General features: G+C 39.5%; 1 protein-coding gene across 2 annotated transcripts; it reads left to right on the top strand.

The window, feature by feature from the left end:
* Positions 1-4,995: 4,995 nt before the first annotated feature.
* On the top strand, positions 4,996-24,239 carry usp46 (ubiquitin specific peptidase 46). Of its 2 annotated transcripts, XR_005207089.1 has the most exons (10): positions 4,996-5,404; positions 10,681-10,761; positions 12,252-12,465; positions 13,297-13,535; positions 15,034-15,110; positions 15,228-15,311; positions 15,396-15,593; positions 18,658-18,736; positions 18,855-19,151; positions 24,192-24,239. XR_005207089.1 is itself a non-coding variant. In XM_037771270.1 (9 exons), exons 1-9 carry the CDS (start codon positions 5,369-5,371, stop codon positions 18,954-18,956), a joined length of 1,110 nt encoding a protein of 369 aa, XP_037627198.1. In that variant the 5' UTR covers positions 4,996-5,368; the 3' UTR covers positions 18,957-22,737. The 2 variants fall into 2 exon arrangements, 1 of the variants encoding a protein (XP_037627198.1); XM_037771270.1 differs by lacking the exon at positions 24,192-24,239 and having other exon boundaries at positions 18,855-22,737.
* The last annotated feature ends 2,615 nt before the right edge of the window (positions 24,240-26,854 follow it).

Here is a 26,854-nt window from a genome sequence, read left to right on the forward strand (position 1 = left end):
ACAGACTGCTCCTAAAGTGTCCTATATTCAACAGATCTGGTGACCGCAGGTATGGTTCTCCCCACAGTGCTATTATATTTCTATAACACTTTGCCAATATTTCAGCTCACTCTGTACATCTTCTTCTTTTCTTCGTTTGCCAACTGTGTCAGTTTAGTGCCAAGAAACCTCCCTAGATAATAAGTTAGACAAGAGCTTCTTCCTGCTATGGAAACAAAACATAGACTACACATATTTCCACCAAAATTAGCGTGTGTATGCAGGTTTTTTAAACACGGGAAAACCCGCTAAAAGTAGGCGATAAACTATTATATACTGTTATATACGGTTGTTTCTTTTCACATCTAACTGAATTAAGGGTTTATTTGGACCAAACCAGAGTTGGCGATTGTTGGAACAGTGGAAAGACTAATTAAGATGGTTTTGATGTGTTTTATTTGGTTTCTAGCGAGTTTGATTACGGTGTGTTTTACAACGATCAGTGAGGTAAAATTACTGTTTCTGTCAATGGAGTCTGGTGGCTTTGAGCAGCACATACTGTATATCGGGTGTTCCTTTTTACATCTAACTCTCTGAATTATGGGTTTATTTTAACCAAACCAGAGTTGCCGATTGTTGGAACAGTGGAAAGACTAATAAAGATGGCTTTGATGAGTTTTATTTGGTTTCTGTCGAGTTTGAATAAAGAAGATCAGCGAGGTAAAATTACTGTTTCTGTCAATGGAGTCTGGTGGCTTTGATGAGCGCATATAACATCTGTTTCTTTTCACATCTAACTCAGTGAATAAAGGGATTATTTTCGAGCACTCAAACCGTCGATCAAATAAATGATACCGCGATAAACCTACGACAAACTGCGACTTTCTTGACTTGCAAAAAATATAAGATCCCATGGTGGTCCACCAGAAGGGGCGGGACTTCACCTCTCTATTGAGCAAAAATTAGCATGTCCACCCAGCTGACATGTTTCTATCACTGGCGATCGGAGCTGGAGCCGATAAACACTAGTGCAGAGTCATTTGTTCCGGTAGTTAATAACAATTGTAACCTTTCCCACTAAAGACAAAAGCAAGATGTTAGTGTTTTTTTTGTCCTGTAGGAAAGGAGCAATACATTCAAAAGGCTGAGACTCATTTAGTATTTTGCTGCCAACCCGACACACCCAGTCCCTCGAACTTCTACCAACTCTGATAAGGTGCAAAAGACAAGCTGTTCCTAACCTCGATGCTTCAGAAGCTTGTGCCAAATGTCACCATGCTTCTTAACTGGAGGGTTATTTTCTCTGCGGTACGGAAGCGATGCATTATTCATTATTATTTGCCTCTCTCTATAGCGGCTGAACGACACGAAGGCCATCAGTTCCATTAGCGGTGCAGCCGGCCTCGTTTACTGGGAACATTTTCTGAGCGCAGTCGCTCTCTGTTCTCCGCCTGATTGTGTGTGTGTGTGTGTGTGTGTGTGTGTATGTGTAGCGCACGTGCACCCACATGAAAATCCACACTTCTCTGATCTGAAGCAGCGAGCAGAGAGAAGGTCCTCCGAGGTTCACAAACCGTGCTGTGGATACAAAAGTCCTGTCAGCGCCGTCCAAAAACATGAGGAGGCAAACACATGCTGGATGAGAGAGATCAAACCTTGTGTTCATCTGAAGCATCCTGTCAACACATGAGCTGAACAAAAAGAAAGATTTTATCTCATCAACAAGGCTGGAAATAGACCATCAGATGTACAGAACTGGAGCTATTTTCATGCCTATTTTGGTGACAAAGAATGTGTATGAAAATGTTAGTTATTACAGTGAGCACATTATCCATCAGTAAGCACATAATGACAATTAAAGCAGTGTGAGTCAGCTGCATCCACCGTGCCCCTCAAACCTATATTAATACAGACGGGAATGAAATAGAAAGTCCTAGAATGTTTTGTATCAGGAGCCCATCACAAGCTATACCAGCACATGTTATTGTTTCCCCACCAATCAAAAGTATTCATGACTGAACCTGTGAGAACACGTCAATCAACACATTTCTCATTACGGCGCATATCAAACGTCTGCTCGACAATGAAACTCCCCCATCCCTGTTATTGTGTTATACTTGTTTTTCTGTGAATACATTTTATTCCTCTCTCCTTTTCCCATTCCTTTTGAAGTGCGTTAATCATAATTGTTTGTTGTTTTCCTTTTTTTTTTTGTTCATATGTAAATGCTAAGGAGATAATTGCCTGGAGATTGTTGTGAAAGCACACGAACAAAGCCGGTGATGAATGAGAGCGTCCCGAGGGCCCCCGGGGGCCCGTGCTGAGCTCCACTAAGGGGACACTTACCTTTTCGTTATGGTCAGCTAATTGTTGGTTTGTGCAGAATACCTGCAAATTAAATAATTAGTTCTTTAGTCTACAAAATGTCAAGAGAGCCCAACAGTCTGTTGAGTGTTGAAGGGATAGTTTGGATTGTTTGAAGTGGGGTTGTATGAGGTACTTCTCCATAGTCAGTGTATTACCTACAGTAGACGGATTTTGGAGAAACAGACAGGAGTACCAGCACGGGAGCAAAGCAATGTACTGCTGTGGACTAAAAAAAACAATACCAGTTTAAATGTACGCTATATTTAGAATATTTTCACCACTTTACCTCGCTGTCAGACAGCCCTTTCCGACAGGGAAGCCGTTATCTATGCTCTCTTCAAAGCCACCAAACTCCATTGATTGGTGTTTTAAATGGTTAGTTCAGATTCAACAAAGTCACACAATAACACAAACAAACTAACTGGTCGAGACAGCGATAGACCAGCAACTCCTGTGTTCTGAGAGGTCAAATTACTGTTTTTGTCAATGGAGTCTGGTGCATAGCATAGATAACGGCTTCAGTTCCCCGTCAGCAGACTACAAACAGAAAACCTGCATTACAAACTGTCGACACAGAGTTTAAAATATGTGAGTGCTTATCAGGCAGGGAGGGTCTAATGAAAGATGCTACCAAGTTGCATTATGGGAAGTGGAGCATAAAGGGTTTTTGGAGCGTGACCGATAAAAGGGACTAAAAGTCGGGATATCTCCGCCTCTGCTGCATCCATTTCAATCTTTCTTTTTTCAAAGGTGCTGAATTTGATATCCATAACATTAATATAGCAGCAAACAACTATTTGCTACGTAAAGATATAGAGCCGTCCCGCCGTTGCAGAAGCATAGCACCCAGCAGTTTCGTCATTGTTTGCACTGTTAGCTCTGTTAGTATAGTTAGCTGTAAACTGCTGGCTTTCTGTTGCCATGTTGAGAGCAGTTGAGACGCACTAGGAGAGCTCCCAATCCCGTATTTAGCACCTTTTAACACCCGTTTTTTTAACCCCATATCTTTATGCAATTGCAATATTAAATTGTTGAAGTACCCTTTAATTTAATTCACTATTTGTTTTCTTATGGACAAAACAGATAATTGACAATTAGTTGTTTTAGCAGTGTATTACTGCTGACAATTGATAGAATGGCTGATAAATCACCCTAGCTTTTTATCAAGTAAAAATACTGCTGATTCCAAATTCTCAAATCAAAAATAATTGATTGATAAATTAATAAAACAACCAATTTAAAGACCACACTAACATTTTTTTTGTATTTTCTGACATTTTATAGACTAAATTAATCAGTTTATCTATAGACTAATCAATCGTATAGAAAACAAAAATGAATATTAAATAAATGAATAAAGATAAAATAAAACAAAAGTGAAATAAAACAAAACAAAACAAAACAAAATAACTAAAATAAAATAGAATAAAATAAAACAAAACAAAATGACTACAATAAAATAAAACAAATCAAAACAAAACAAAATAACTAAAATAAAATAAAATAAAACAAAACAAAACAAAACAAAACAAAGCAAAACAAAATAACTAAAATAAAATGAAACCAAACAAAACAAAATGACTAAAATAAAACAGAATAAAATAAAACAAAACAAAACAAAATAACTAAAATAAAATAAAATAAAATAAAACAAAACAAAACAAAACAAAGCAAAACAAAATAACTAAAATAAAATGAAACCAAACAAAACAAAATGACTAAAATAAAACAGAATAAAATAAAACAAAACAAAACAAAACAAAACAAAGCAAAACAAAATAACTAAAATAAAATGAAACCAAACAAAACAAAATGACTAAAATAAAACAGAATAAAATAAAACAAAACAAAACAAAATGACTAAAATTTAATTAAATAAAACAAAACAAAACAAAATGACTAAAATTTAATTAAATAAAACAAAACAAAATAACTACAATAAAATAAAACAAAACAAAACAAAACAAAATAACTAAAATAAAATGAAACAAAACAAAACAAAACATAATAACTAAAATATAATAAAATAACTAAAATAAAATAAGACAAAACAAAACAAAACATAATAACTAAAATAAAATAAAATAAAACAAAACAAAATAACTAAAATATAATTAAATAAAACAAAACAAAATAGTTAAAATAAAATGAAACAAAACAAAACAAAATTACTAAAATAAAATGAAATAAAATAAAACAAATAACTAAAATATAATAAAACAAAACAAAACAAAATCACTAAAATAAAATGAAATAAAATAAAACAAATAACTAAAATATAATAAAACAAAACAAAACAAAATTACTAAAATAAAATGAAATAAAATAAAACAAATAACTAAAATATAATAAAACAAAACAAAACAAAATCACTAAAATATAATGAAACAAAACAAAACAAAATCACTAAAATAAAACAGAATAAAATAAAATATTAACTTTATAGCATCTTTGGGTAATCTGTCATCACAACATAGTTTTACACACAGCCTACAAAATCTCTTTAAACGCCTCCCAAATAAGAACTACAACTCCCACACACCATTGCGTCAAAGATTTGCTGCTGATTGGCTGCAGCGCAGCTAAACCTCCTCATCCAGGTCTCTTACTGGCTGCTTCATCCTGTCAATCAAACTCAGTGACTCTGAACCAATCAGCTGTGGAGTTCACTGAAGTGGGCGGGGCTAGTCTGCTCTCCCTGTCACACTCATCATCACGCTTGTTTCCTGGTCGGTTGCTAACAACCTGCTGCAGGTAACTTTGGTCTGTCAGCTGGCCGCTCATCATGAGGTGTTGACGGGTTAAGGTGCGGTGTTTATCGGGGTGTAGAGTGTGGAGGATGAAGCCGAGTCGACTGTGAGAGTAGTCCGCCTCTCTGCTCCTCTGTCCGGGCTGCAGGCTGCAGGCTGCAGGCTGCTGGGGGTTTTGCAGTCTGGCCTTAACTTCGTTTTCTCAGCGTCGCTCTGCTCTGAAATCATGTTTATTTTATAAAGATGGCGGTGAGGTGGACTCTGTGAACTAAATGACTGTCAGAAACATCGCCTCCATTTGTAATATGGTGAGTATCCTGCTGGTTTATGGCTGTTTTCTAGTGATTTGCATGCAGCCGCTGTGTTTAACCTGGTGAGTGATGATGAAGATGGTTGAGCCTCCTCCTCCTCTTCCTCCTCCTGCTCCTCCATGCATCCAGACACACTGTGCATCCTCCTCCTCCTCCTCCTCCTCCTCCTCCTCCTCGTCCTCCTCTTCCTCCTCCTCCATGCATCCAGACACACTGTGCATCCTCCTCCTCCTCGTCCTCCTCTTCCTCCTCCTCCATGCATCCAGACACACTGTGCATCCTCCTCCTCCTCCTCCTCCTCGTCCTCCTCCTCTTCCTCCTCCTCCATGCATCCAGACACACTGTGCATCCTCCTCCTCCTCCTCCTCGTCCTCCTCTTCCTCCTCCTCCATGCATCCAGACACACTGTGCATCCTCCTCCTCCTCCTCCTCCTCGTCCTCCTCCTCTTCCTCCTCCTCCATGCATCCAGACACACTTTGCATCCTCCTCCTTCTCCTCTTTATCCGCCTCCTCCTCCTCTTCCTCCTCCATGCATCCAGACACACTTTGCATCCTCCTCCTTCTCCTCTTTATCCGCCTCCTCCTCCTCTTCCTCCTCCATGCATCCAGACACACTGTGCATCCTCCTCCTCCTCCTCCTCGTCCTCCTCTTCCTCCTCCTCCATGCATCCAGACACACTTTGCATCCTCCTCCTTCTCCTCTTTATCCGCCTCCTCCTCCTCTTCCTCCTCCATGCATCCAGACACACTGCATCCTCCTCCTCCTCCTCCTCTTCCTCCATGCATCCAGACACACTGTGCATCCTCCTCCTCCTCCTCCTCCTCCTCCTCCTCCATGCATCCAGACACACTGTGCATCCTCCTCCTCCTCCTCCTCCTACTCATCTTCCTCCTCCTCCTGCATGCATCCAGACACACTGTGCATCCTCCTCCTCCTCCTCCTCCTACTCCTCTTCCTCCTCCTCCTGCATGCATCCAGACACACTGTGCATCCTCCTCCTCCTCTTCCTCCTCCATGCATCCAGACACACTGTGCATACTCCTCCTCCTCTTCCTTCTCCATGCATCCAGACACACTGTGCATCCTCCTCCTCCTGCGCCTCCTCCTTCTCCTCCTCCTCCATGCATCCAGACACACTGTGCATCCTCCCCCTGCACTCCTCCTCCTCTTCCTCCTCCATGCATCCAGACACACTGTGCATCCTCCTCCTCCTGCGCCTCCTCCTCCTCCTCCTCCTCCTCCTCCTCCTCCTCCTCCTCCTCCATGCATCCAGACACACTGTGCATCCTCCCCCTGCACTCCTCCTCCTCTTCCTCCTCCATGCATCCAGACACACTGTGCATCCTCCTCCTGCACTCCTCCTCATCCTCCTCCTCCTCCTCCTCCCCCCCTGCATTGCTCCTATAGGGTCCCCAGTCTACCAGTTCTGCTGCATCCCAGACTTCCATAATAAAACGCTGCTGCCTCCTTGTCGCGTTCACATAGTGTGTTGCAGCCTGGTGAGACAACACTATGTGTAGTTTGTGCAGCTGTCACTCAGTGGTGATTGACAGGTGAATGAAGCCGCGCACTGCCTCTGACAGCTTGTTGTGATTGCGTAATGTGATGCTGCAGAAAGCTGGTGGCATCCTGATAGCAGAGAGAGAGAGAGAGAGAGAGAGACAACCTTCCCTTTATTCATATACTAAACATTAAAGCCTGCAGTGCTGCTGGTCTGCTTTAATGGCACCAAGAGTTATTACCCAGCATCCCATGCAGGACAAGTACAGGACACACTGGTGAAGATAGAGCTCCTGAACTAGTGTTACAGCACTGCTAAAGATGAGTTTGAATGGACTCAGCTTGGGTGGACATTAGGTGTCTTCAAATATAAGCAGTCTTGTAACTGAAAGGACAGCTTTTGTCCTCTGCAGCCGGTGTCTCATTGTACAATAAGTACGTTTCTCCGGTTTGAAGTGATATGGTTTCACAATTAGGACTTTCATTATCAATTAAAGAGCCGGTGTGTAGCATCTATTGGCAGAAATAGAATATAACATAAGTATGTTTTTGAATAATCACCTGAAAATAAGAATTGTTCTGTTCCTGTTACCTTAAAATGAGCCGTTCATATCTACATAGGGAGCGGATCCTCTTCACGGAGTCCACCATGTTTCTACGATGGCTGCCCCCTCTTAGTCGATTAGTCGACTAATCAGCTGTTAGGTCTCAGTCAACCAATATTTCTGTAGTAGAATAGTCATTTGTTAAACTTTTTTCATGCCGAATGACTTATTTCTAAGAAACTTATGAGCACATCTCTGGTAAACATTTTAAAGTGGTGCTTTGTTTGATTCTTTGTGGTGAAACCAGGCCTGGAATTTCATCTTTTTAGGGGCGAGGCCACTTGGCAGCAGCTCCGCAAAAAAGAGACTAGCCCATAAATAGGGCAGTTGCGGACGGAGCACGGCGCAGCAGAGCCCGGTGTCAAACCATCATCATAAATAGCCTGCTTTTTCCAGGGGTTCATCCCTGACTTGAAATCGAACCTACCACTGGTTACTGTATGTGCACAGCGTTTCACTTGATGTCGCCCAGTAAAAGATACTGGTGTCTAAAAATGTATTGACAGGAATGAGGCAAAGGAGAAAACGGCAAAATCATCTGGTGCAGTGTGAGCGGGGCATCTGTAGTTTAATCAAGTAATTCATTTGTCAACAAAATCATATGAGTGTTAGTCGACTAAGAATTTCTTTGGTCGTGGACAGCCCATGTTTCTACAGTAGCCAGAACGGAGGAACCAAACACCGGCTCTAGAGAAGGACATTCGCATTTTTTGCATCGACCACCGTAGTTCTCCGACACGCTTGGCACACAGGAGAAGTTTCAGTTGGTTGCAATCTGTAACCTCACCGCCAGATCCTACACACTGCACCTTTAATCTGCATGTTATTTCTTGATTAATCAGGAAATAAATAGTGAAAAATACCTTGTTATAGTTTCCCACAGCCCAAGGTGATGTGTAATTCCGTTTACTATCATATATGTCAAAGAAAAGCATCAAAGCTTGAGATTTGAGAAGCTGCAAACAGCAAATGTTTGACTAAAAGGCTCATTAGTTTTATTATTCATTAGTTTCCCAGAGTTGGTTGTTTGTACCCAAACCCAAATATATTCAGTTTAAGATCAAAGAGACGACAGAAAGATCAACTTATCAATTAAATCGTTGCAACTCTTTCTCTGTTTCCAATATTGATTTATCACAATATGGCAAATTAATGCAAAATGACATATACAATAATAAAACAGATGTTTAATGCAATGAACTGTGTTCCACTGTTCTGCATTGCATCAGACAAAACTCTTCCTACGTGTAAAACAAACCTTCAGTAACTCAGTTTGTTAGTTTTCAATTTAATTTTTCCTGCAGGCTCATAAGCTGATCTATGCTCGTTGTCAGTAGCGAAGTAAACAAATACTTTAATAAACTGTATGACCGTGAGCTACTTCAGCACAAAGTCTGTGCTTGCAGACAAATTAAATAGACTATTCAGGGCACCAAAACACTGATTATATCCTGTATTATTTATGTTATGATCTGTAATATGTTGGTCAAGGACTTTCAGACATTCAAAAGCAAACTGATAATAAACTTTTGTACAAAAGGTGAGGCTGAAAGATCGAACAGAGCAAGTGTGCGGGTGGAGTGATTCATCACAGCATCATCTTCTCTGCTTTGTTTTCTTTGAGACATTCAAGGATAAAGTTAGTTTTCCTTTTTAAATAAATGATGCCTCTTCCGGCCGTTTATAATGAGGGGCTCAGATGTCAGGAGGAGGAGGTGGACGGATGTTCCATCTTCTCACACTAATGTTTTGTGTTGCTTTTAATGGACTTTTCAGGTCCACTAGTGGAACATTTTTACTGCTATTTTCTCTCCGGTTTTGGGAGAATAAAGGTCACTTCCCACGAGGACAGAGTCAGTTAGTGTGTGTACAGTACACAGACTTGTGTTCAGACAAAGAGGTATTCACCGTTTTTCACTTTCTCTGCTGTGACAGAGAGAAATGACAGTCATTGAAAGTCAAAGCTGCCCCCCCCCCTCAAAACTAAACTGTCTTCTGTGTTCGCTCAACAAAGCTGTGGTTCATTTGGAAAAGCTTTGAGCTCTGACCAGAGATAAGTGGTCTGCAATCAGGCGCAAAATACTCCTGACTTTTGACATGGCTCTACCTATTTAGACAGTATAATATTTCTACTTTGACAGGAAGAAAAGACATTGAGACGTGCAACAATAATCTATCGGAAACTGATATTGAAATTTGGCAAAGAGGATCATTTTATCAATTATACTGTATGAAATACATCAAAGACGGAACCTGCCAAAATAAAAAATAAATTAATAAATAAATATTAAATGTAGCAAAAATAATATTAAAAATAAATGTAGCCATAATTAATTGATAAAATGTGACATAAATTGATATTTCTGTTATAATTTGCTTCTTTATTTATTTATATTTGTATTAATTCCCTTATTTGTTTATTCTTCTGTTTAACTTTCCCTTTTATTTATTTATGTATTTACTTTTATTAATTTTTAAATGTATTTATTTATTTTTGCATTTATTTTTATTTATGTAATTATTTTTGCATTTATTTTTTATTTATCTTATATTTATTTTAAATGTATGTATTTTTTATTATTTTTTTCATTAATTTATTTATTTTTGCATATATTTTGTATTTATTTCTTTTTGCATTTCTGTGTCATTATGCAAATGAGAGGGCTGTTACTTAGATAATGAAAATAAATAAATATAGAATAAGACATAAATTAATGAAAGGGAATATTAAACAGAAAGGTAAATAAATAAGGGAATTAATACAAAATAAATAAATTACGAAGAAAATTAAAACTAAAATATTAATTTATATCCCATTTTATCAATTAATTAATGACTACATTTATTTTTAATATTATTTGTGCTACATGTAATGACATGTTTATTTATTTATTGAGTAATTAATTTATTTATTCATTTATTTTTTATTTTGGCAGGTTCCGTCCTCCACAGAAAGAGAGGCCTCTAATTCTAAATCTCTCAGCTTTCAACCGTCAGTAACCTGTTTGACTACACAACATTTCCATATTATTTTGACTATATACACTTAAACTAGACTAAACAAATCAGGCTTTCATTTCAGTCTTGTAACTCTCTCCATAATAACTGAACAAACTGTGTTAAGTGATGAAAAACATTTTCATGTGTCTCATGTTTTGTCTTTCAGGGCACCAATGCCTCTGCTCTGGAGAAAGACATCGGCCCGGAGCAATTCCCGATCAATGAACACTACTTTGGATTGGTCAATGTGAGTATCACTAAATCCTCTCGTACATTAACAAAGGGCCACTGCCAGAAAACACTGGTGTCATTTTTCATAACAAACTGCCACGGGACTCCGCTGAGTCATGTCCTCTACTGGATGGTTAGTACTGAAGGTACTGAACATGTGTTTGTGCACGCATTGGCCAATATGTGGATGTTCTGTCCCCCTAATATTCACAGAACACCCACGTTTCTCAACACGCCAAATGGATCAAAACAATTGATCACATCTGTATTTTTCCACCAGCTAATTTAAAGTTACTTTGAGAAACTTTGTGCGGTCCCTGTGGACAAAAGCGGGAGTGTTTCCGAGCACCACAGTCTCTTTAGAAAACCTCTAATTTTACTGCACTAGGGTCTGACAGTCTGCCCTGTGCAGTCCTGGTGCTGGTTCTCCTGTACCACCATTTCCTCCAGCGGGCCCAGCAATACAGCTTGGGCCTCCAGCAGCGTGGTGTCGCTGTCGGCTGCCAGAGGGGCCCAGCGGCACAGCGAGGCGAAGCTCCGCTCCTGAACGGAGGAGGAGACGCTGCTGATGGCGCGGAGCTCTCCAACTCCTGCCGGAGCTCTGACTGTTGTTGAAATTTGGCAGAGATTTATTATTTATTAATTATTTATTTATCAATTATACTGTATGAAATATATGGAGGATGGAACCTGCCAAAATAAAAAAATAAATGCATGAATAAATCACTCAATAAATAAATAAATATGGCATTAAATGTAGCAAAAATAAAATAAAAAATAAATCTAGTCATTAATTAATTGATGAAATATGACATAAATGGATATATCTGTTTTAATTTGCTTCTTTATCTATTTATCTGTGTGTTAAGTCCCTTATTTATTTACTATTCTGTTTAATTTCCCTTTTATTTATTTAAAGATTTATTTTTATTAATTTTTAATTGTATTTATTTATTTTTGCATTAATTGTTTTATCTATTTTTATTTACTTATTTAGTTTTGCATTTATTATCTATTTATTTTGTATTTATTTATTTTTTGCATTTATTTTTTATTTATCTTATATTCATTTTTTGATGTATTTATGCAATAATTTAATAATTTATTTATTTCTGCACGTTTTACTCTTTGCATTTCACCCCTTATTTATTTCTTTACACATTTCCTTTTACATTTCTTTATGCATTTCTGCCTTATTATGCAAATGAGGCCCCACTGGAGTCTGAGCTGAAGGAGTTTCTGGTGAACCTGCGTGATTACGTCAGATTTTGTGTGGAATCGGACCCGATGTCACTGATGACGAGCATTACGAATAACTATACAGAAATCTTCTCGCTGATGATCTAATTTAGTGATGTAGGTCACATAGAGACATCAGTATTAAATTGAGACTGTTTAATAACCAGTTAAAAGTTCCTCACAGTAACTTTAACAGATAATGTAAAAGGAAAAATGAACTGAAACCTCCTTTTTGTCCTCATCTTTTGTCATCTCTTCCTTCCTCAGTTTGGAAACACATGTTACTGTAACTCGGTGCTCCAGGCTCTCTACTTCTGCCGGCCGTTCCGGGAGAACGTTCTGGCTTATAAAGCCCAGCAGAAGAAGAAGGAGAACCTGCTCACATGCCTGGCTGACCTCTTCCACTCCATCGCCACACAGAAGAAGAAAGTGGGCGTCATCCCGCCCAAGAAGTTCATCTCCCGCCTACGGAAAGAGAACGGTGAGAGACCACACCTCATACAGTAAAAACCTCAATTTATGAGTTGTGTGCCGATGAAAAGTTAATCCTGAAATCAAATATTTTGTTTATCAGAACAACTGAAATCTTGAAATGTGGATAGTTGTTTTGGACTAAGCCTTTCGTAGGCACCAAACTGCACTCAGGTGGCAGCAATAAACAGACATTAGATTAATGAATTTAACCCTTGTGTCCCACTTTAAAAAAATGTTCCAGGGTCCTGGTATTGTGCATGCTGCCTCACTGGTATGGCTTGCTGGGACCAGTGGTTGTCTTAGACTTTCCTGTTGTCAGTGCTGCTGGCTTTAATGTAGTCTGAATATTTGAGGTGAAGGGCAGGTGCGTGTTGGAGGTAAGGTCATCCAGAGAGTAGAAGTGACAGAGAGGCTGACTGTTCTCTGCTGTCCATATTGAGGAAGCTCTTTATGTGAATGAACAATGTAATCTCTGTTTGGACCCGGCTATGGTCAGCTGCCTCCTCTCTGCCTCCCCCCCACCCACCCACCACCTCCCCACTTCTCAGTTTTCACATTTCACATACAGATCTGTCAAAACAGACGTGTGTATGGATGTTGGTATTATCGGTGTAACCTGTTGATGTCATAAAAATGACAATTCAGCATTTTACAGCATTATTTGGCATTTTGTAGACGTGATGATTAATCGATAATGAAAATAATGGTTTGTTGCGGCCCTACAAAAACATGAATATTGGATTCAGTATGGACAAATAATTAATAATAAATGGCTGGAGTCAATCATCTCCCCTCTATGAATGCTCTCTCTTTACTTTATCTCTGCGTCTCCCTCCAGATCTGTTTGACAACTACATGCAACAGGACGCACACGAGTTCCTCAACTACCTGCTGAACACGGTGGCCGACATCCTGCAGGAGGAGAAGAAGCAGGAGAAGCAGAACGGACGCCTCAAGAACAACGGCACCGCCGTCACAACGGAGACCGAGACGGAGAACAAAACGGAGCCCACGTGGGTTCATGATATCTTCCAGGGAACACTGACCAATGAGACGCGCTGCCTCAACTGTGAAACGGTGAGTTGATCTGCTTTATTTGCCTGTTGACTTCTCTTAAGCTCCTTTCCCATTGGACACAAAAAACCTACTAACATCTGGCTTTAGTCTTCAGTGAGAAAGGTCTCAATCAGCATTCATTCCTGGATTAAATGACTCTGCAGTAGTCAAAATCAAAAGGTATTTGGACAATTATTATAATTTATTAACATACAAAACATGCCCTCCTCAAAGTCACCAGACTCCAGTCAGACAACAATCATTTTACCTCGCTGATCATCAGAAAACACAACTTTATTTAAACTCGACAGAATAAAAACTTTAAAAAAAAAAACTTAAAAAAACATTAACTTAAATTTAAAAACGTAAACTTCAACCTAAAAAAACTTAAAAATGTTAAAACTTTTTTAAAAAGTTAAAAAAAAATTCAAAAAAACTTCAACTTATAAAATTTAAAACTTATATTTAAAAAAACAACAACCTTAAACTTGAAAAATTTAAGAAAAAACAAAAATTTTAACTTTAAAGAAACAACTTTGTTAGTCTTTCCACTGTTCAAGCAATCACCAACTCTAGTTTGAGAGTTTGAAAGAGAGACTGAATAATAAGTAACTGATATTGTAATGTTATCGCTTTTGTTCTCTGTGTGTGATTTTGTTATAGACACGAAGTAACGTTACAAGTCCAGACGTTCCACATATTGCTGCCACTCGTCATCCAACTCTGCAGTTTATCCTCGTCGACAATGTAATAATGTCAAGAGCTCCCAAAATGATACAGTCCAGTACTTCTGTTTAATTAGTTTATTGTAACACACAAAAACTCTGCACAACCACTGCTTAACTTCCTTACTGTCTAACTCCACGTAAGTCCTCGTGGTGGTCGTCTCACTGCCTAACTGAAAATAATGTTCACATTACAACAGATAGAAAAAAGAAGTAACCACCGCACCAGGAAAAAAGGTAGAAAGGCTACTCATGTACTGGCAATAGGAAAGGAGTCTGCCACCTATTTTGAACAGGGTTTTCCACATTCAATAAACCTGCCTATACGTGGTAATTTCGGTGGATAAATTGTATTAGAGGGGTAGTATATTTCTGTTATCTGTCCCCGGCTCTCCCTGTGTGACCCTAAATAAGAGATCTGTCCTGAATACGTCTGGAAAAGGGATTAGCCTCTTCGCAGAAATGCTGAGAGATGCAAAATAAAAGAAGAATAAAAGATGCAGTGATGCACTCGGGGCCACCCAGTTTACGTCAGTTCGGCTGAGGCTTTGTCCTCGCAGGTTTTAGGGCGAGGAGTGGGACGGGTTGCCCTGAACAACCTCTGCAAACACCACGGGCTGCAGTGCTCAGAGACAAAAGCTCCTCAGTACAATCAGCATTTCAAAGACTGTCTGTGTTTAGAGGTGAGGGTGTCACAGCACAGCAGGCTTATCCTCACTGATCCAAGCAAAGAAAATGACAGTTTAGTTACCTCAGTGTCTCTCTCTCTCTCTCTTTCTCTCTCTGTTTGACAGGTGAGCAGCAAAGATGAAGATTTTCTGGATCTTTCTGTGGATGTGGAGCAGAACACATCAATAACACACTGTCTCAGGTAGTATTGATTTACTATACACTCAGTCACAGTTAGAAGGCCGACAGTAGACCACGTTCCCTCCGGTCTGGATGAGATTGAATAACCGAGCCTCTTGTGGCATGCTCTCCCCTGCAGGGACTTCAGCAACACAGAGACTTTGTGCAGTGAATACAAATACTACTGTGAGGCATGCTGCAGCAAGCAGGAGGCACAGAAGCGGTCAGTAAAGCTCTGAGGCATTAATACCTCTATGATGTGTCGGCATACTCTTTCTCTGAGCCTGTGTGTGCTTCTTCTCTGCAGGATGCGAGTGAAGAAGCTTCCCATGATCCTGGCGCTGCACCTGAAGAGGTTTAAGTACATGGAGCAGCTGCACCGCTACACCAAACTGTCCTACCGAGTGGTGTTCCCTCTAGAGCTCCGTCTGTTCAACACGTCCGGGGATGCAGTCAACCTGGATCGCATGTACGATCTGGTGGCTGTGGTGGTTCACTGTGGCAGGTACAGTGTGCTGATTAAAAGACCTCAATAGGAGTTGTAGTGTGGTCACACTTGGTACCAACCAGGCATGTAAAGATATATCGTAGACTCAGGTTTCCAGATGCGACAAAGCACTTTCCCTCAAGCTTCTGCAGACTCACTGATCAGACTTCACTTTTGTTGAGCTCCATAAGAAACAGCTGGTGGTCCTCAGGGGTCGTTGATTCTGGCTGTATTTCATCACTTTATTCTATAACATTTTAAGAGAATAGTTTGACATTTTGGGAAATACGTTCTTTCGCTTTCTTTCTTGAGAGCTGGATGAGAAGATGTCTGTACGGTAAAGTCCCCATGTTTCACTTATTGTTGGATGTTTGACCTTCACTGTACAGAATGATGTACGTGCAGAGTTTGACATTAGAAGACGGTTTTTCACATTCATCTGCTGAAGGGGGAAAGTTTCTCTGTGCTCACCTTAAATATGAGTTAAAGACCATGTTTCCCATTAATTACCGCCACAGTTTCATAATGAAATGAAAATATTTTTACACTTCTTAACGGGTGGGTTGGAAGGCCCTCGCCGAGTGCATTTCCTCCTTGACCGGCTCGATGTCAGCTTGGAAAGGCCCGGGGTGAAGGTGGCTCGCAGCTCCGGCCACGAGCTTTACAGCAGCCCTTTGCCCAGACCTCGCCGCTTCCACCTCGACACATTTAACCTTAAAATGTACTAAATTTTCTCCCCCTTAGTGGGTCTGAATTCCACCCACCACAGTCTTACAAAATCCTGTGGGAAACACTGTACAGACATGTACGTACAAGATGATTTTGTGACATCACAACTAGTTTGGGAAGCCAATCATGTTTCAATATCAAGTGTGAGGACATTTCCAATGAACAAAGGAGACGTGGCGTCCAGCAAAATATGAGCATATTTATGGATTCTGAATATTCTCATTTTGAGGCAAGAAAGTGTATAAACACTATTCCCAGAATGTCGAACTATTCCTTTAAACTTTCAGTTGAGAAACTAAAGACCTTGACTCGTACTCAGTTATGAGATCGGCTTAGTTCTCTTCTTCTCTTCAAATATGCTGCATTGCTGCTCAGAATCATCTGAATACGTGTAACACAAGTGTGACATCACAATCTATTCTAGGACAAATTGCCTGAACAGAATTTAAATGTGACATAAAGATGATTAGATACTCAAGATACAGACGTAGGCAAAATTGTTGGTACTCTTCCGTTAAAGAAAGAAAACCCCACAGTGGTCACTGAAATAACTTGAAACTGACAAAAGTAATAATAAATAAAAATGTACTGAAAATGAACTAATGAAAATCAGCTGTTGCTTTTGAATTGTGGTTCAACATAATCATTTTAAAAAACAAACTGATGAAACTGGCCTAGACAAAAAATGATGGTAGCCCTAGAAAAGATGTAAAATAATGTGACCATAGGGACATATTAAACTAAGGTGTGTCCTGTAATTAGCATCACAGGTATCTTCAAACTTGTAATCAGTCAGTCTGCCTATTTAAAGGGTGAAAAGTAGTCACTGTGCTGTTTGGTATCATGGTGTGTACCACACTGAACATGGACCACAGAAAGCTGAGGAGAGAGTTGTCTCAGGAGATCAGAAAGAACATTATAGACCTTCATGTTAAAGGTAAAGGCTATAAGACCATCTCCAAGCAGCTTGATGTTCCTGTGACTACAGCTGCACATATTATTCAGAAGTTTAAGGTCCATGGGACTGTAGCCAACCTCCCTGGACGTGGCCGCAAGGGGAAAATTGATGACATATTGAAGAGACGGATAATACGAATGGTAACCAAAGAGCCCAGAACAACTTCCAACGAGATTAGAGGTGATCTCCAAGGTCACGGTACATCAGTGTCAGATCGCACCATCCGTCACTGTTTGAGCCAAAGTGGACTTAATGGAAGACGACCGAGGAGGACACCAAATCATAAAAAAGCGAGACTGGAATTTGCCAAAATGCATATTGACAAGCCACAAAGCTTCTGGGAGAATGTCCTTTGGACAGATGAGACAAAACTGGAGCTTTTTGGCAAGTCACATCAGCTCTATGTTCACAGACGCAAAAATGAAGCATCCAAAGAAAAGAACACTGTACCTAATGTGAAACATGGAGGAGGCTCGGTTATGTTATGGGGCTGCTTTGTTGCATCTGGCACAGGGTGTCTTGAATCTGTGCAGGGTGCAATGAAATCTCAAGACTATCAAGGCATTCTGGAGCGAAATGTGCTGCCCAGTGTCAGAAAGCTTGGTCTCAGTTGCAGGTCATGGGTCCTCAAACAGGATAATGACCCAAAACACAGCTAAAAACACCCAAGAATGGCTAAGAACAAAACATTGGACTATTCTGAAGTGGCCTTCTATGAGCCCGGATCTAAATCCTATTGAACATCTGTGGAAGGAGCTGAAACATGCAGTCTGGAGAAGACACCCTTCAAACCTGAGACAGCTGGAGCAGTTTGCTCACGAGGAGTGGGCCAACATACCTGTCGACAGGTGCAGAAGTCTCATTGAGAGTTACAGAAATCACTTGATTGCAGTGATTGCCTCAAAAGGTTGTGCAACAAAATATTAAGTTAATATTACCATCATTTTTGTCTAGGCCAGTTTCATCAGTTTGTTTTTTAAAATGATTCTGTTGAACCACAATTCAAAAGCAATGTCTGATTTTCATTAGTTAATTTTCAGTAAATTTTTATTTATTATTACTTTTGTCAGTTTCAAGTTATTTCAGTGACCATTGTGGGGTTTTCTTTCTTTAACGGAAGAGTACCAACAATTTTGCCTACGTCTGTAGTGTATATTCTGCCTTACAAAATAATGATAAATAATAAAATATAAAAGAATGTTTTGATGTAATGTATTTACTTTAAACATTTACTCTATTTTGAAATCCTAATATGATGAATATTTGTGTGGTAAACTGTGTTGAGCATTTATGTTGTCCTGAGGACTTCCTGCAGGAAGCTGATGTCGTACACACCGTGTGGGAGTTTACAGATCATGTCTAATAAAGAGTCACTGTTTGTCTCCGTTTCCTCAGCGGCCCAAACAGAGGTCATTATATCACCATAGTGAAGAGTCACGGCTTCTGGCTGCTGTTTGATGATGACATTGTGGAGGTGCGTCACTCTCAGCATGTTATGGTCTGCCGGATGGTGTTTGACTCATCTGTCTGTACAGTTCCTGTTGTTTTCTCTTTTATTACCAGATAAACAACATCTTTCTTGTGTTGTGCAGAAAATAGACGCCCAGGCCATCGAAGAGTTTTACGGGCTTACCTCAGACATCTCCAAGAACTCTGAGTCAGGATACATCCTCTTCTACCAGTCCAGGGAGTGACTGGAGCTGGACCAGTGACACCAGAGGAGACTAAATAGGATGAGACCTCAGACTGCTGCCATCTCCATCTCCATCTCCATCTCCATCTCCATCCCATCCTGCTCCCATCCTCCACCTCAGACCTCTCTGATGTACGTGCCAATCCTCAGTCCCACCCTCTGGGTTTACCTGGGCTCCATCTCTCTCTCTCTCTCTGTAATCTGCTTCTTGCCTTTTAGTCACCTGCATCTGGACTGCACTTTAAAACGAAAGCAAAAATGCTCAACAGCATGAAACAAAAAGGAGCCCCACGCTTGGTGTCGACTGGTGGGAGGAGCCTGCAGAGGTGAACGTGGTGGGGTGAAGGGTCTGGTGCACATACAGACTGATATCATTTCTATGTATATAAGGTCTTCTTCCATGATGCGTCACCCCCTCTTAAAGGACCAGTGTGGAGCATTTAGGGACATCTAGCGGTGAGGTTGCAGATTGCAACCAGAGTCATTTCCTGTATCTGTGTCACGAGGGTTTCACTTCTGCCCCGCCCCTTTTAGGAGACTAGCAGCAGGTCCTGAGTCTATTAACTCCGATGGGAGAAGTAAACGTGAGCACCGTCTCCAGATGCACCAAACATCCTCAACCACATCTTCTCTTACCAGGTGTGCTGAAGGATCAATCCCACCTGTTCTTGAATTGGAGACGTGTTGCCGATTGTTTATTATTAGCATAGGTAACGCCCCCTAAACGCCATATAAGGGCAGATGTCGTGTGTAAATACTCTAGCACATGCCCAAGAATCGGAGAGATGCCACTAAAAAAAAATCTTGGTGAGTGCTCTCGACCACTGGTAAACTTTTCTCTTAACTAAGAGAAGAGCAAAAACATTGGTGACTCCCAAGAAATCAGTGGGTACTAAGAAAATAAGAACAAATCGTTATGAAGAGAAAATTTGTTTTGTATATTGCTTCCTGCATGAGACCCATTCTGACACTAAAATGGTATTTTTTCAGACGGACAAATTAGGAGGAAATTAACTTTATTGGAGACTTTTCTCTGTCTCACTCTCTCAAGATCTGGCACTAGTCTAGCGTTAACATTAAGCCAAACTGTGTCAAAAACCGTCAACTAATGTTCACTTACACCTTAACTGACTCATTTTCGTAATGCTAAATACAGCTGTTAGCTGTGTAGATACACTTAGAAAGAACAAGTTACTCTCACTTAACATTTTTAAGTTGGAACAACTTCACAAAATTTAAGTAAATGCAGCAAACTTTAAGTAAATTTAACAAGTAGATATAAAGTAAACATAACTTAAGACTAATAGTTATATTTACTTACCTTTTTCAAGGCAATCCTAGATTTTTTAAAATAAGATCAACTCGTCAGATTTTACGGTGTGTCTAATTTTGGCAAAAGAACGAAAACATTCTTAGTTTCAGGTGATTATACACTAAAGAAAAGTTATGAATATTATATTCCATTTCTGCCCATAGATCCCCCTGAATGCTACAGACTGGTCCTTTAATTCCTTTCATTAGGGCTATTTTCTCCATCACTGTCCAGTCCTGTATATGTTCATGTTCCTGGTGGATGCATGAGACGTGAATGAGGTTGGAGACAAACACTGTATAATACGCATAGAGAGATTTTTAATGGTTTTTGAAGCAATATCTGAGCGTTAATTAGAGAGAACTCACAGCTGAAAACGACCTAAACTTCAGTGTGGAGGTTGTTTTGTCCCGTAGAGATCCGCTCTGAGCTGCTGTCTGTCTGTCTGTCTGCTGTCTGTCTAACCACATGTGATTAACACTTAATCCACCTGAGCCAAACGCTCCAACACTACACATGGAAGGAAATCCTGCTGTTTTACATTCAAATCAGCTGAATCTTTATAACTTTTTATTCTGATAGAAAACCCATATTTATTGTACTTAACATATTTATTATTGTTATTTGTAATGCAGACTGGTATATAATGAAGGTGTGTGTGTAATATGGCTCTTTTTAGAGCTTTGTATGTTAACACTAGGGCTGGGTATCGTTTAGAAAATACCCATAAAGTGATACCGATACCAAAAGAGTACTTCATTTGATACCAATCATGTAGACTCACAAGTCAGTCCCTAAACGCTTCGGCTGCTACAGTTCTAACAGACGGTTCAGTCACTGATGCTGCTGTTCAAAGTATAAAAAATAATAATAATCTCACAGCTCTCCTCCTCCAATCACAGGTTGCATTAAATCGAAGAACGCTTGCAGTGATTTGCTGCTAGCGAAACCAAACAAATAGTCTTTTTTTTCTAGATTTGAGTACAGAAAGGATCAAATAGTGGTGTCATTTGACTGGAGAAGTTTGGATACTACTTGGTTGGTACTGGTTATTTCAGGTAGTGATACCCAGCCCTAGTTAAGACACTTATGTCTAAGCAGAAGGACATGGTGTATGTAATACACAACTTGATAGGACAGCTAAAGAAAAAATGGTCTTATCAGTTTAATTTAGTAGTTTGCATGTTATAAATAAAAAGATAAGACACATTAATGTGATGCAAGTGAGACACAACAAAGAACTGCCCAATCTTCTGATTGACATGAAAACTGTGCAATAAGAGGTGAAGTTATCCGATGTGGACGTTCCCAGTGAGACTAATATAAAGTTCATTTAAATGTTAGTAGTAGACGTGTTTCTTAGCAGCTGATCTTTTCCCAGTGCTGAGTGTTTGTGAAGTTAATGCCCCTGTTCTTTCATCCATTTCTTTTTTTCTTTCTTTTTCATTCCCATGTTGAAGTACAGCTGAGTTATTTCCTCTCGGTTTGTCTCTGACTTTGATGATGTAAATTATGTGTGTCAACGTTGATTCATACGATATCCAGCGTACTGTAGATGTTTATCTCTTTGGCCCGTTGCCCCGGGGTTCGTGGCCGTTGCCCTGTAGAATAGTGCGTCATCAAACAACTTGTTTTCATGTGAATGACATTCCTGTTTGCTGCCTATCAGCGGGATTACCATTTCAAATGCATCTCATTAGAAATAGAGGTAGGAGTAGGGTTAATTTGCTAGCTTAGTGTCTGTTCAGGAGAAGCAGAATGATGAAACTCTGGGTGTTGGGTGCACTTGTTTCTGCCGTCTCTTCCGTTTAGTCTGTTACTGGGTGAAGTCACGAGGAAAACGTGCCAAACTGTAGTCGACGCCGACCGTGCGACAGTCTTTAACAGAACATTATTTTCTTTGTAAAGATACAACTGTACATATATATTATGTAGAAAAAAAAAACACTTCTGGAAATAGGAAAAATATTTTTTTAAAGATCTTAAAATGTAAAGACACTTGTGGCAAAGATTTTAGCTCAACGCTGACCATTAAATAAGATACTGTGCTATTTTACAATCACTCAATCAGACGTCACCATCTGTCATATTATTGCTTTTTATTTCTGGGTTGAACTGAGCCAGGATAGGAAAACAGTAGCAGGAATAGAGCCGGTGAGAGGAACAAGACTCTTTAACGCGCTGATCTTCCATTAACACTTATGCACTCGCCCTCACTGAGACGCTCAGTCGATGCACTTGGTCTGATATATATCGTACTGTGAAGGTGTCGCACCGAGGAGCACCAGGTCCAGGTGGGATCTGACTGAGCTCGTCGGAGGGAAAAGAGGAGATGAATGAGTCTCCATTTGGCTGTAAACTGAAAGTGCACTTTATTAGTGATGAGCTTCAATGCTTTAACATGAAGAACCACAGTTTAACACTCTCATTTTGAGTTTCTTTTTCTTCTGTTCAATAAAATGACTCTCAAATAACTTGCTGGACTGTTTGTTTGTATTCTCACAGAGTGGGAGGATGAACCCTAAACACAACATCTGTCAGTTGGTCGGTTCAACACTTTCGTCCAGACTGAAATATTTCAACAATTAATTGGATGGATTGCCATTAAAATTTGTTATAAGCATTCATGATCCCCCAAAGGGTCAATCCTAAAGGCCCACCAACCCGACATCAGAGAACAAGCGGAGATGAGGGCCGACTGTTGCGTCGCCTCACGACGCCTTTGTCTTGGCTGAAAAGTTGCATTTGAACACACCGTAAAGACTACAGCCAACGGCCAGCTAGCACGAACGTTCTGCGTCTGCGTGAGAGGATATAACTCTCCACACCAACAGGCGGCGGTAGTCTGTATTCAGCGTTCAAAAAGAGAAACAGAAAGACCTAAAGGACGGAGGATATACAAGCCGTTTTTATGATACGTACATGAAACAAAGCGGCGTCTATCGACCATTTTCACACCACTCTCACTCACCACTTAGCTTCATTCCAGATGGCCATGTCTTGACTTTACTCGTTGGCTTGCTTTCCTCACTTCCGTTTCTCTTCTTGTGCACTGATTTGTTTAAACTGACCAGCCAATCGGAGGGATTTCTCTCACCGACGAGCTCCGCCTCCGATTCAACATGCTGAATCGGCTAGAAGACCTCCGACACAGGCAGACTAGAGCCGACGGTGCGGGACACACCGCAACGTTAGACCGACAGACGCTCACCGATGGCTGACCATGTGTCAGGACCTTTAAGGACTGTGGTGATCCCCCTAAATGTTCCTCTTGCCAGCAGATCAAAGTTTTCACTCATCCGGTTAAATATCTCAACATCTACTAGATGGATTGGCTCGACTGCTCGTTGCAATGTTCACGCTGCCCTCTCAGCCAGGTCAAAAATCAAGCGTATTTTAGAATGCATACTGTTTTTTTGGTATACTTTATGTTGTTTATTATACCAGTGTGAAGACACTATACTGAAAACCTGTTACGAATTCATATTTTGTATGTTGGGACATTGTTTTAGTCATCCTGTATGAGAGCATCCTGATAAATAACTTCTTTGAAAAACAATACTGTATCCTGGAGAACATTAAAATGATATAACACCGTTTTCTCAGAAAGAAGAGATAGATGTGTTCTGGACAGACTTGGATGCTGCAGAGGTGACAAGTAGTCTAGATAATGTTTCTATCTCTTCTTTCTGAGAAAACAGTGATAAATATTATTAATGTTCTGAGTCTGAAAGTCTGAAAGGAACGTCCTGTTTGTTTTTTGGTTTTCACTGAGAATTAGACAACACGTCCATCTCTCCAGCTATCAGCTTTGTGTCCTCTCAGTCACCCTGAAACCTCAGCTAGATAATCCTGCAGCAGCTGCCAGCAGTCCAGCTCAGTCTCTGCTGTCTGTTGATACTCTCACCTGGTTCTCTACTTCAGCTCTCTGCCTGCTCTCTCTCTCTCTCTCTCTCTCTTTCTCTCTCTATGAGGCTGCAGACATCGAGGAAACACTGGAGACCATCTGAGCGTTCATAATAATAATAAGTCACAATAAAACACACACCTGATGTTATTAACTGCGTCTTAATGAAAGAATGAATTATTTTCATCTGCAGTCAGCCTAAATAAGATTATATGAATATAGGATTAAAGTTACAAAAGTTATTTTGTCATTATCATTTATAAGCATTCAGAGCAATAATACAAAGAGAGGATGAGGGTGGATATGGATATGAATGAACCATAAACAAGAGGGTCATGAATCATCAATTTATTGTCAGTCTAAGAATTTCTTTGAAATATAATTGTATGTCCACAATATGTAATATATGTTGTCTTTTTAAACCTCACTACACCTACATTTAAGTGTGCTGTTGCAATAGATCACACATTATTTTAATTTCACATAATTATAATAATTATCTGCATCATTAGCTCACCCACATCAACAGAGCGCTCATGACTACCGGTGTGTTGATTGGGGAATATATATTATATAATATAATACAATATAATACAATATAATACAATGTAATATAATATAATATAATATAGTACAGTATAGTAAAATATAATATAATATAATACAATATAATACAATATAATACAATATAATACAATATAATATAATACAATATAATATAATATAATATAATATAATATAATATAATATAACAACATAAAGTCATATTTTAACATTTTAATAATTTAAGTAAATTCATGCAAAATCGACCCCTGGTAGATCGCGTCTTTTGATTGGCTGCTCAAAGCTCCTACGTCACGGTCAAAGAGAGAAGTTTGTTTGGTGAACAAGTTAATTAGCTAGCATCCATCTTTGACATGTCACATCAGCTACATGTGAGTTTTTCGTGCTTTACCTCTGATAAAAACACACCTGAGGAAACTTACCTGAGGAAAACACACCTGAGGAAGAGGAGTGGTGAAACCAGAAGCAGCTACCTGGCTCTATTAAAGAACTGCACATTGAGGCTGTGATTGACAGGTGAGTACATTTTTTTAATTGACTATTAGCTGCCAATTAAGGACCTTGGTATTATTGTTTGGACAGTTTGTGTATTGTGTGTCATTAATGTGTCTCATGTCCCATTATATGTTTACCTTTTGACCTTTGGTAATGATAATAATTCATGTGGGTGGTTAGTGCAATTTGACCAGGTGTGATGTTGAAATCTGTCCCCCTGTCAAACAGTGTTTCCCTCCTGTTTTAGGTTATGGTTGGTTCAGGTAGTCAGGGAAACAGTATTGGACACAACACCTGTTGAGCAGTAATATTTTAATTGAAGTGTGAATTTACCAACAAATGCCAAACTTCTTTGTATTTATGAAAGAAATGGATCTTTATCTGTCAACAATTTCTTCCTCACAAAACAAAAAAGCAATGAAAGGAATGAATGTATGCAATATCTTTAAAGTTTTTAAGTGAAATTATTAATTATTATTATTAATACTTTTTTATTTATTTTTTTAATTTTATGTTGGTTTTGTTTCATTTCTGTTGTCCTTTTATGTTTGACACAGCTCTTTGTTTATGTTTTCGCTATTCTTTTTCTGTATGTAAATGTTTTTCATGTTTTCTGCTGTTACTATGGATACTGTCATTTTGAAATAAAAAAAAAGAGTCAAAAAGTCAACAAAAAAAACCCAGTTTTGCAGTAATAGCAGCCCAATGTGTACTCTCTTGTCAGTGGTGTCATTCTGTTGATGGTGATGGTTGTCTAGTGAAAGTGGTTGGTATTGGTATTATGGTATGGTGAGGATATTATCGTTGTTGGCCTTTTGTGTTCTATAACACATTTGAATATATTTTGTGTGGCTTCTGACTGTATAAAAACAAGTGGTTTTCCGTCTGTAACGTGCATGGCTGCATGCTGGTGTGTGTGTGTGTGTGTGTGTGTGTGTGTGTGTGTGTGTGTGTGCAGTCAGGGGCTGATTATGAGACAAAAGGCCCCACCACCTCTCCTATATAGGAGCAAGTCACACAGATTGTTGCTGTTAGTTGTTAGATTTGCATCTCTTTGTGGTCATTTTGTGCCTCTTTGTAGCTGTTTTGCATCTGTTTGTAGTTGTTTTGGTCTGTTTGTAGTCATTTTGTGTCTCTTTGTGGTTGTTTTGCCACTTTTCATAGTTGTTGTGAGTCTCTTTGCAGCTGTTTTGCATTTATGAGGCATAAATAGTGCATGTGCATGCATACAGTATAAAGCTGGTTTGATCAAATGGACCTCAGAAGAAAAAAAAATTATTTTCATGTGATTTTATGGCAGTAAAAGAAGAAGTTTATTGGTGCTGATTTTTCATTTGCCATCCACTGTACATGTACAGGACAAAACATTTGGCACCACCTGCTATTACTAAATGCGACCTTTAGACAAAAGACAGATGTTAGCGGGTTTTTTTGTCCAGTGGGAAAGGGGCTTTAGTGACACACATGGGGATCTAACAAGTGACCTTCTGTGCTTTCTCCACACAGTCAGGAGCTTTTCACCCATACTTCAGGTCTATACAGTGAGATTATATGTAAAGCCGCATGTATTTTTATTTGAAGTAAATCTCCAAACCCTGTTTTCTGTGGATGTCATGTCAGC

The sequence above is a fragment of the Sebastes umbrosus genome, chromosome 5 (genome assembly GCF_015220745.1).
Source record: "Sebastes umbrosus isolate fSebUmb1 chromosome 5, fSebUmb1.pri, whole genome shotgun sequence".
NCBI classification, from domain to species: domain Eukaryota; kingdom Metazoa; phylum Chordata; class Actinopteri; order Perciformes; family Sebastidae; genus Sebastes; species Sebastes umbrosus.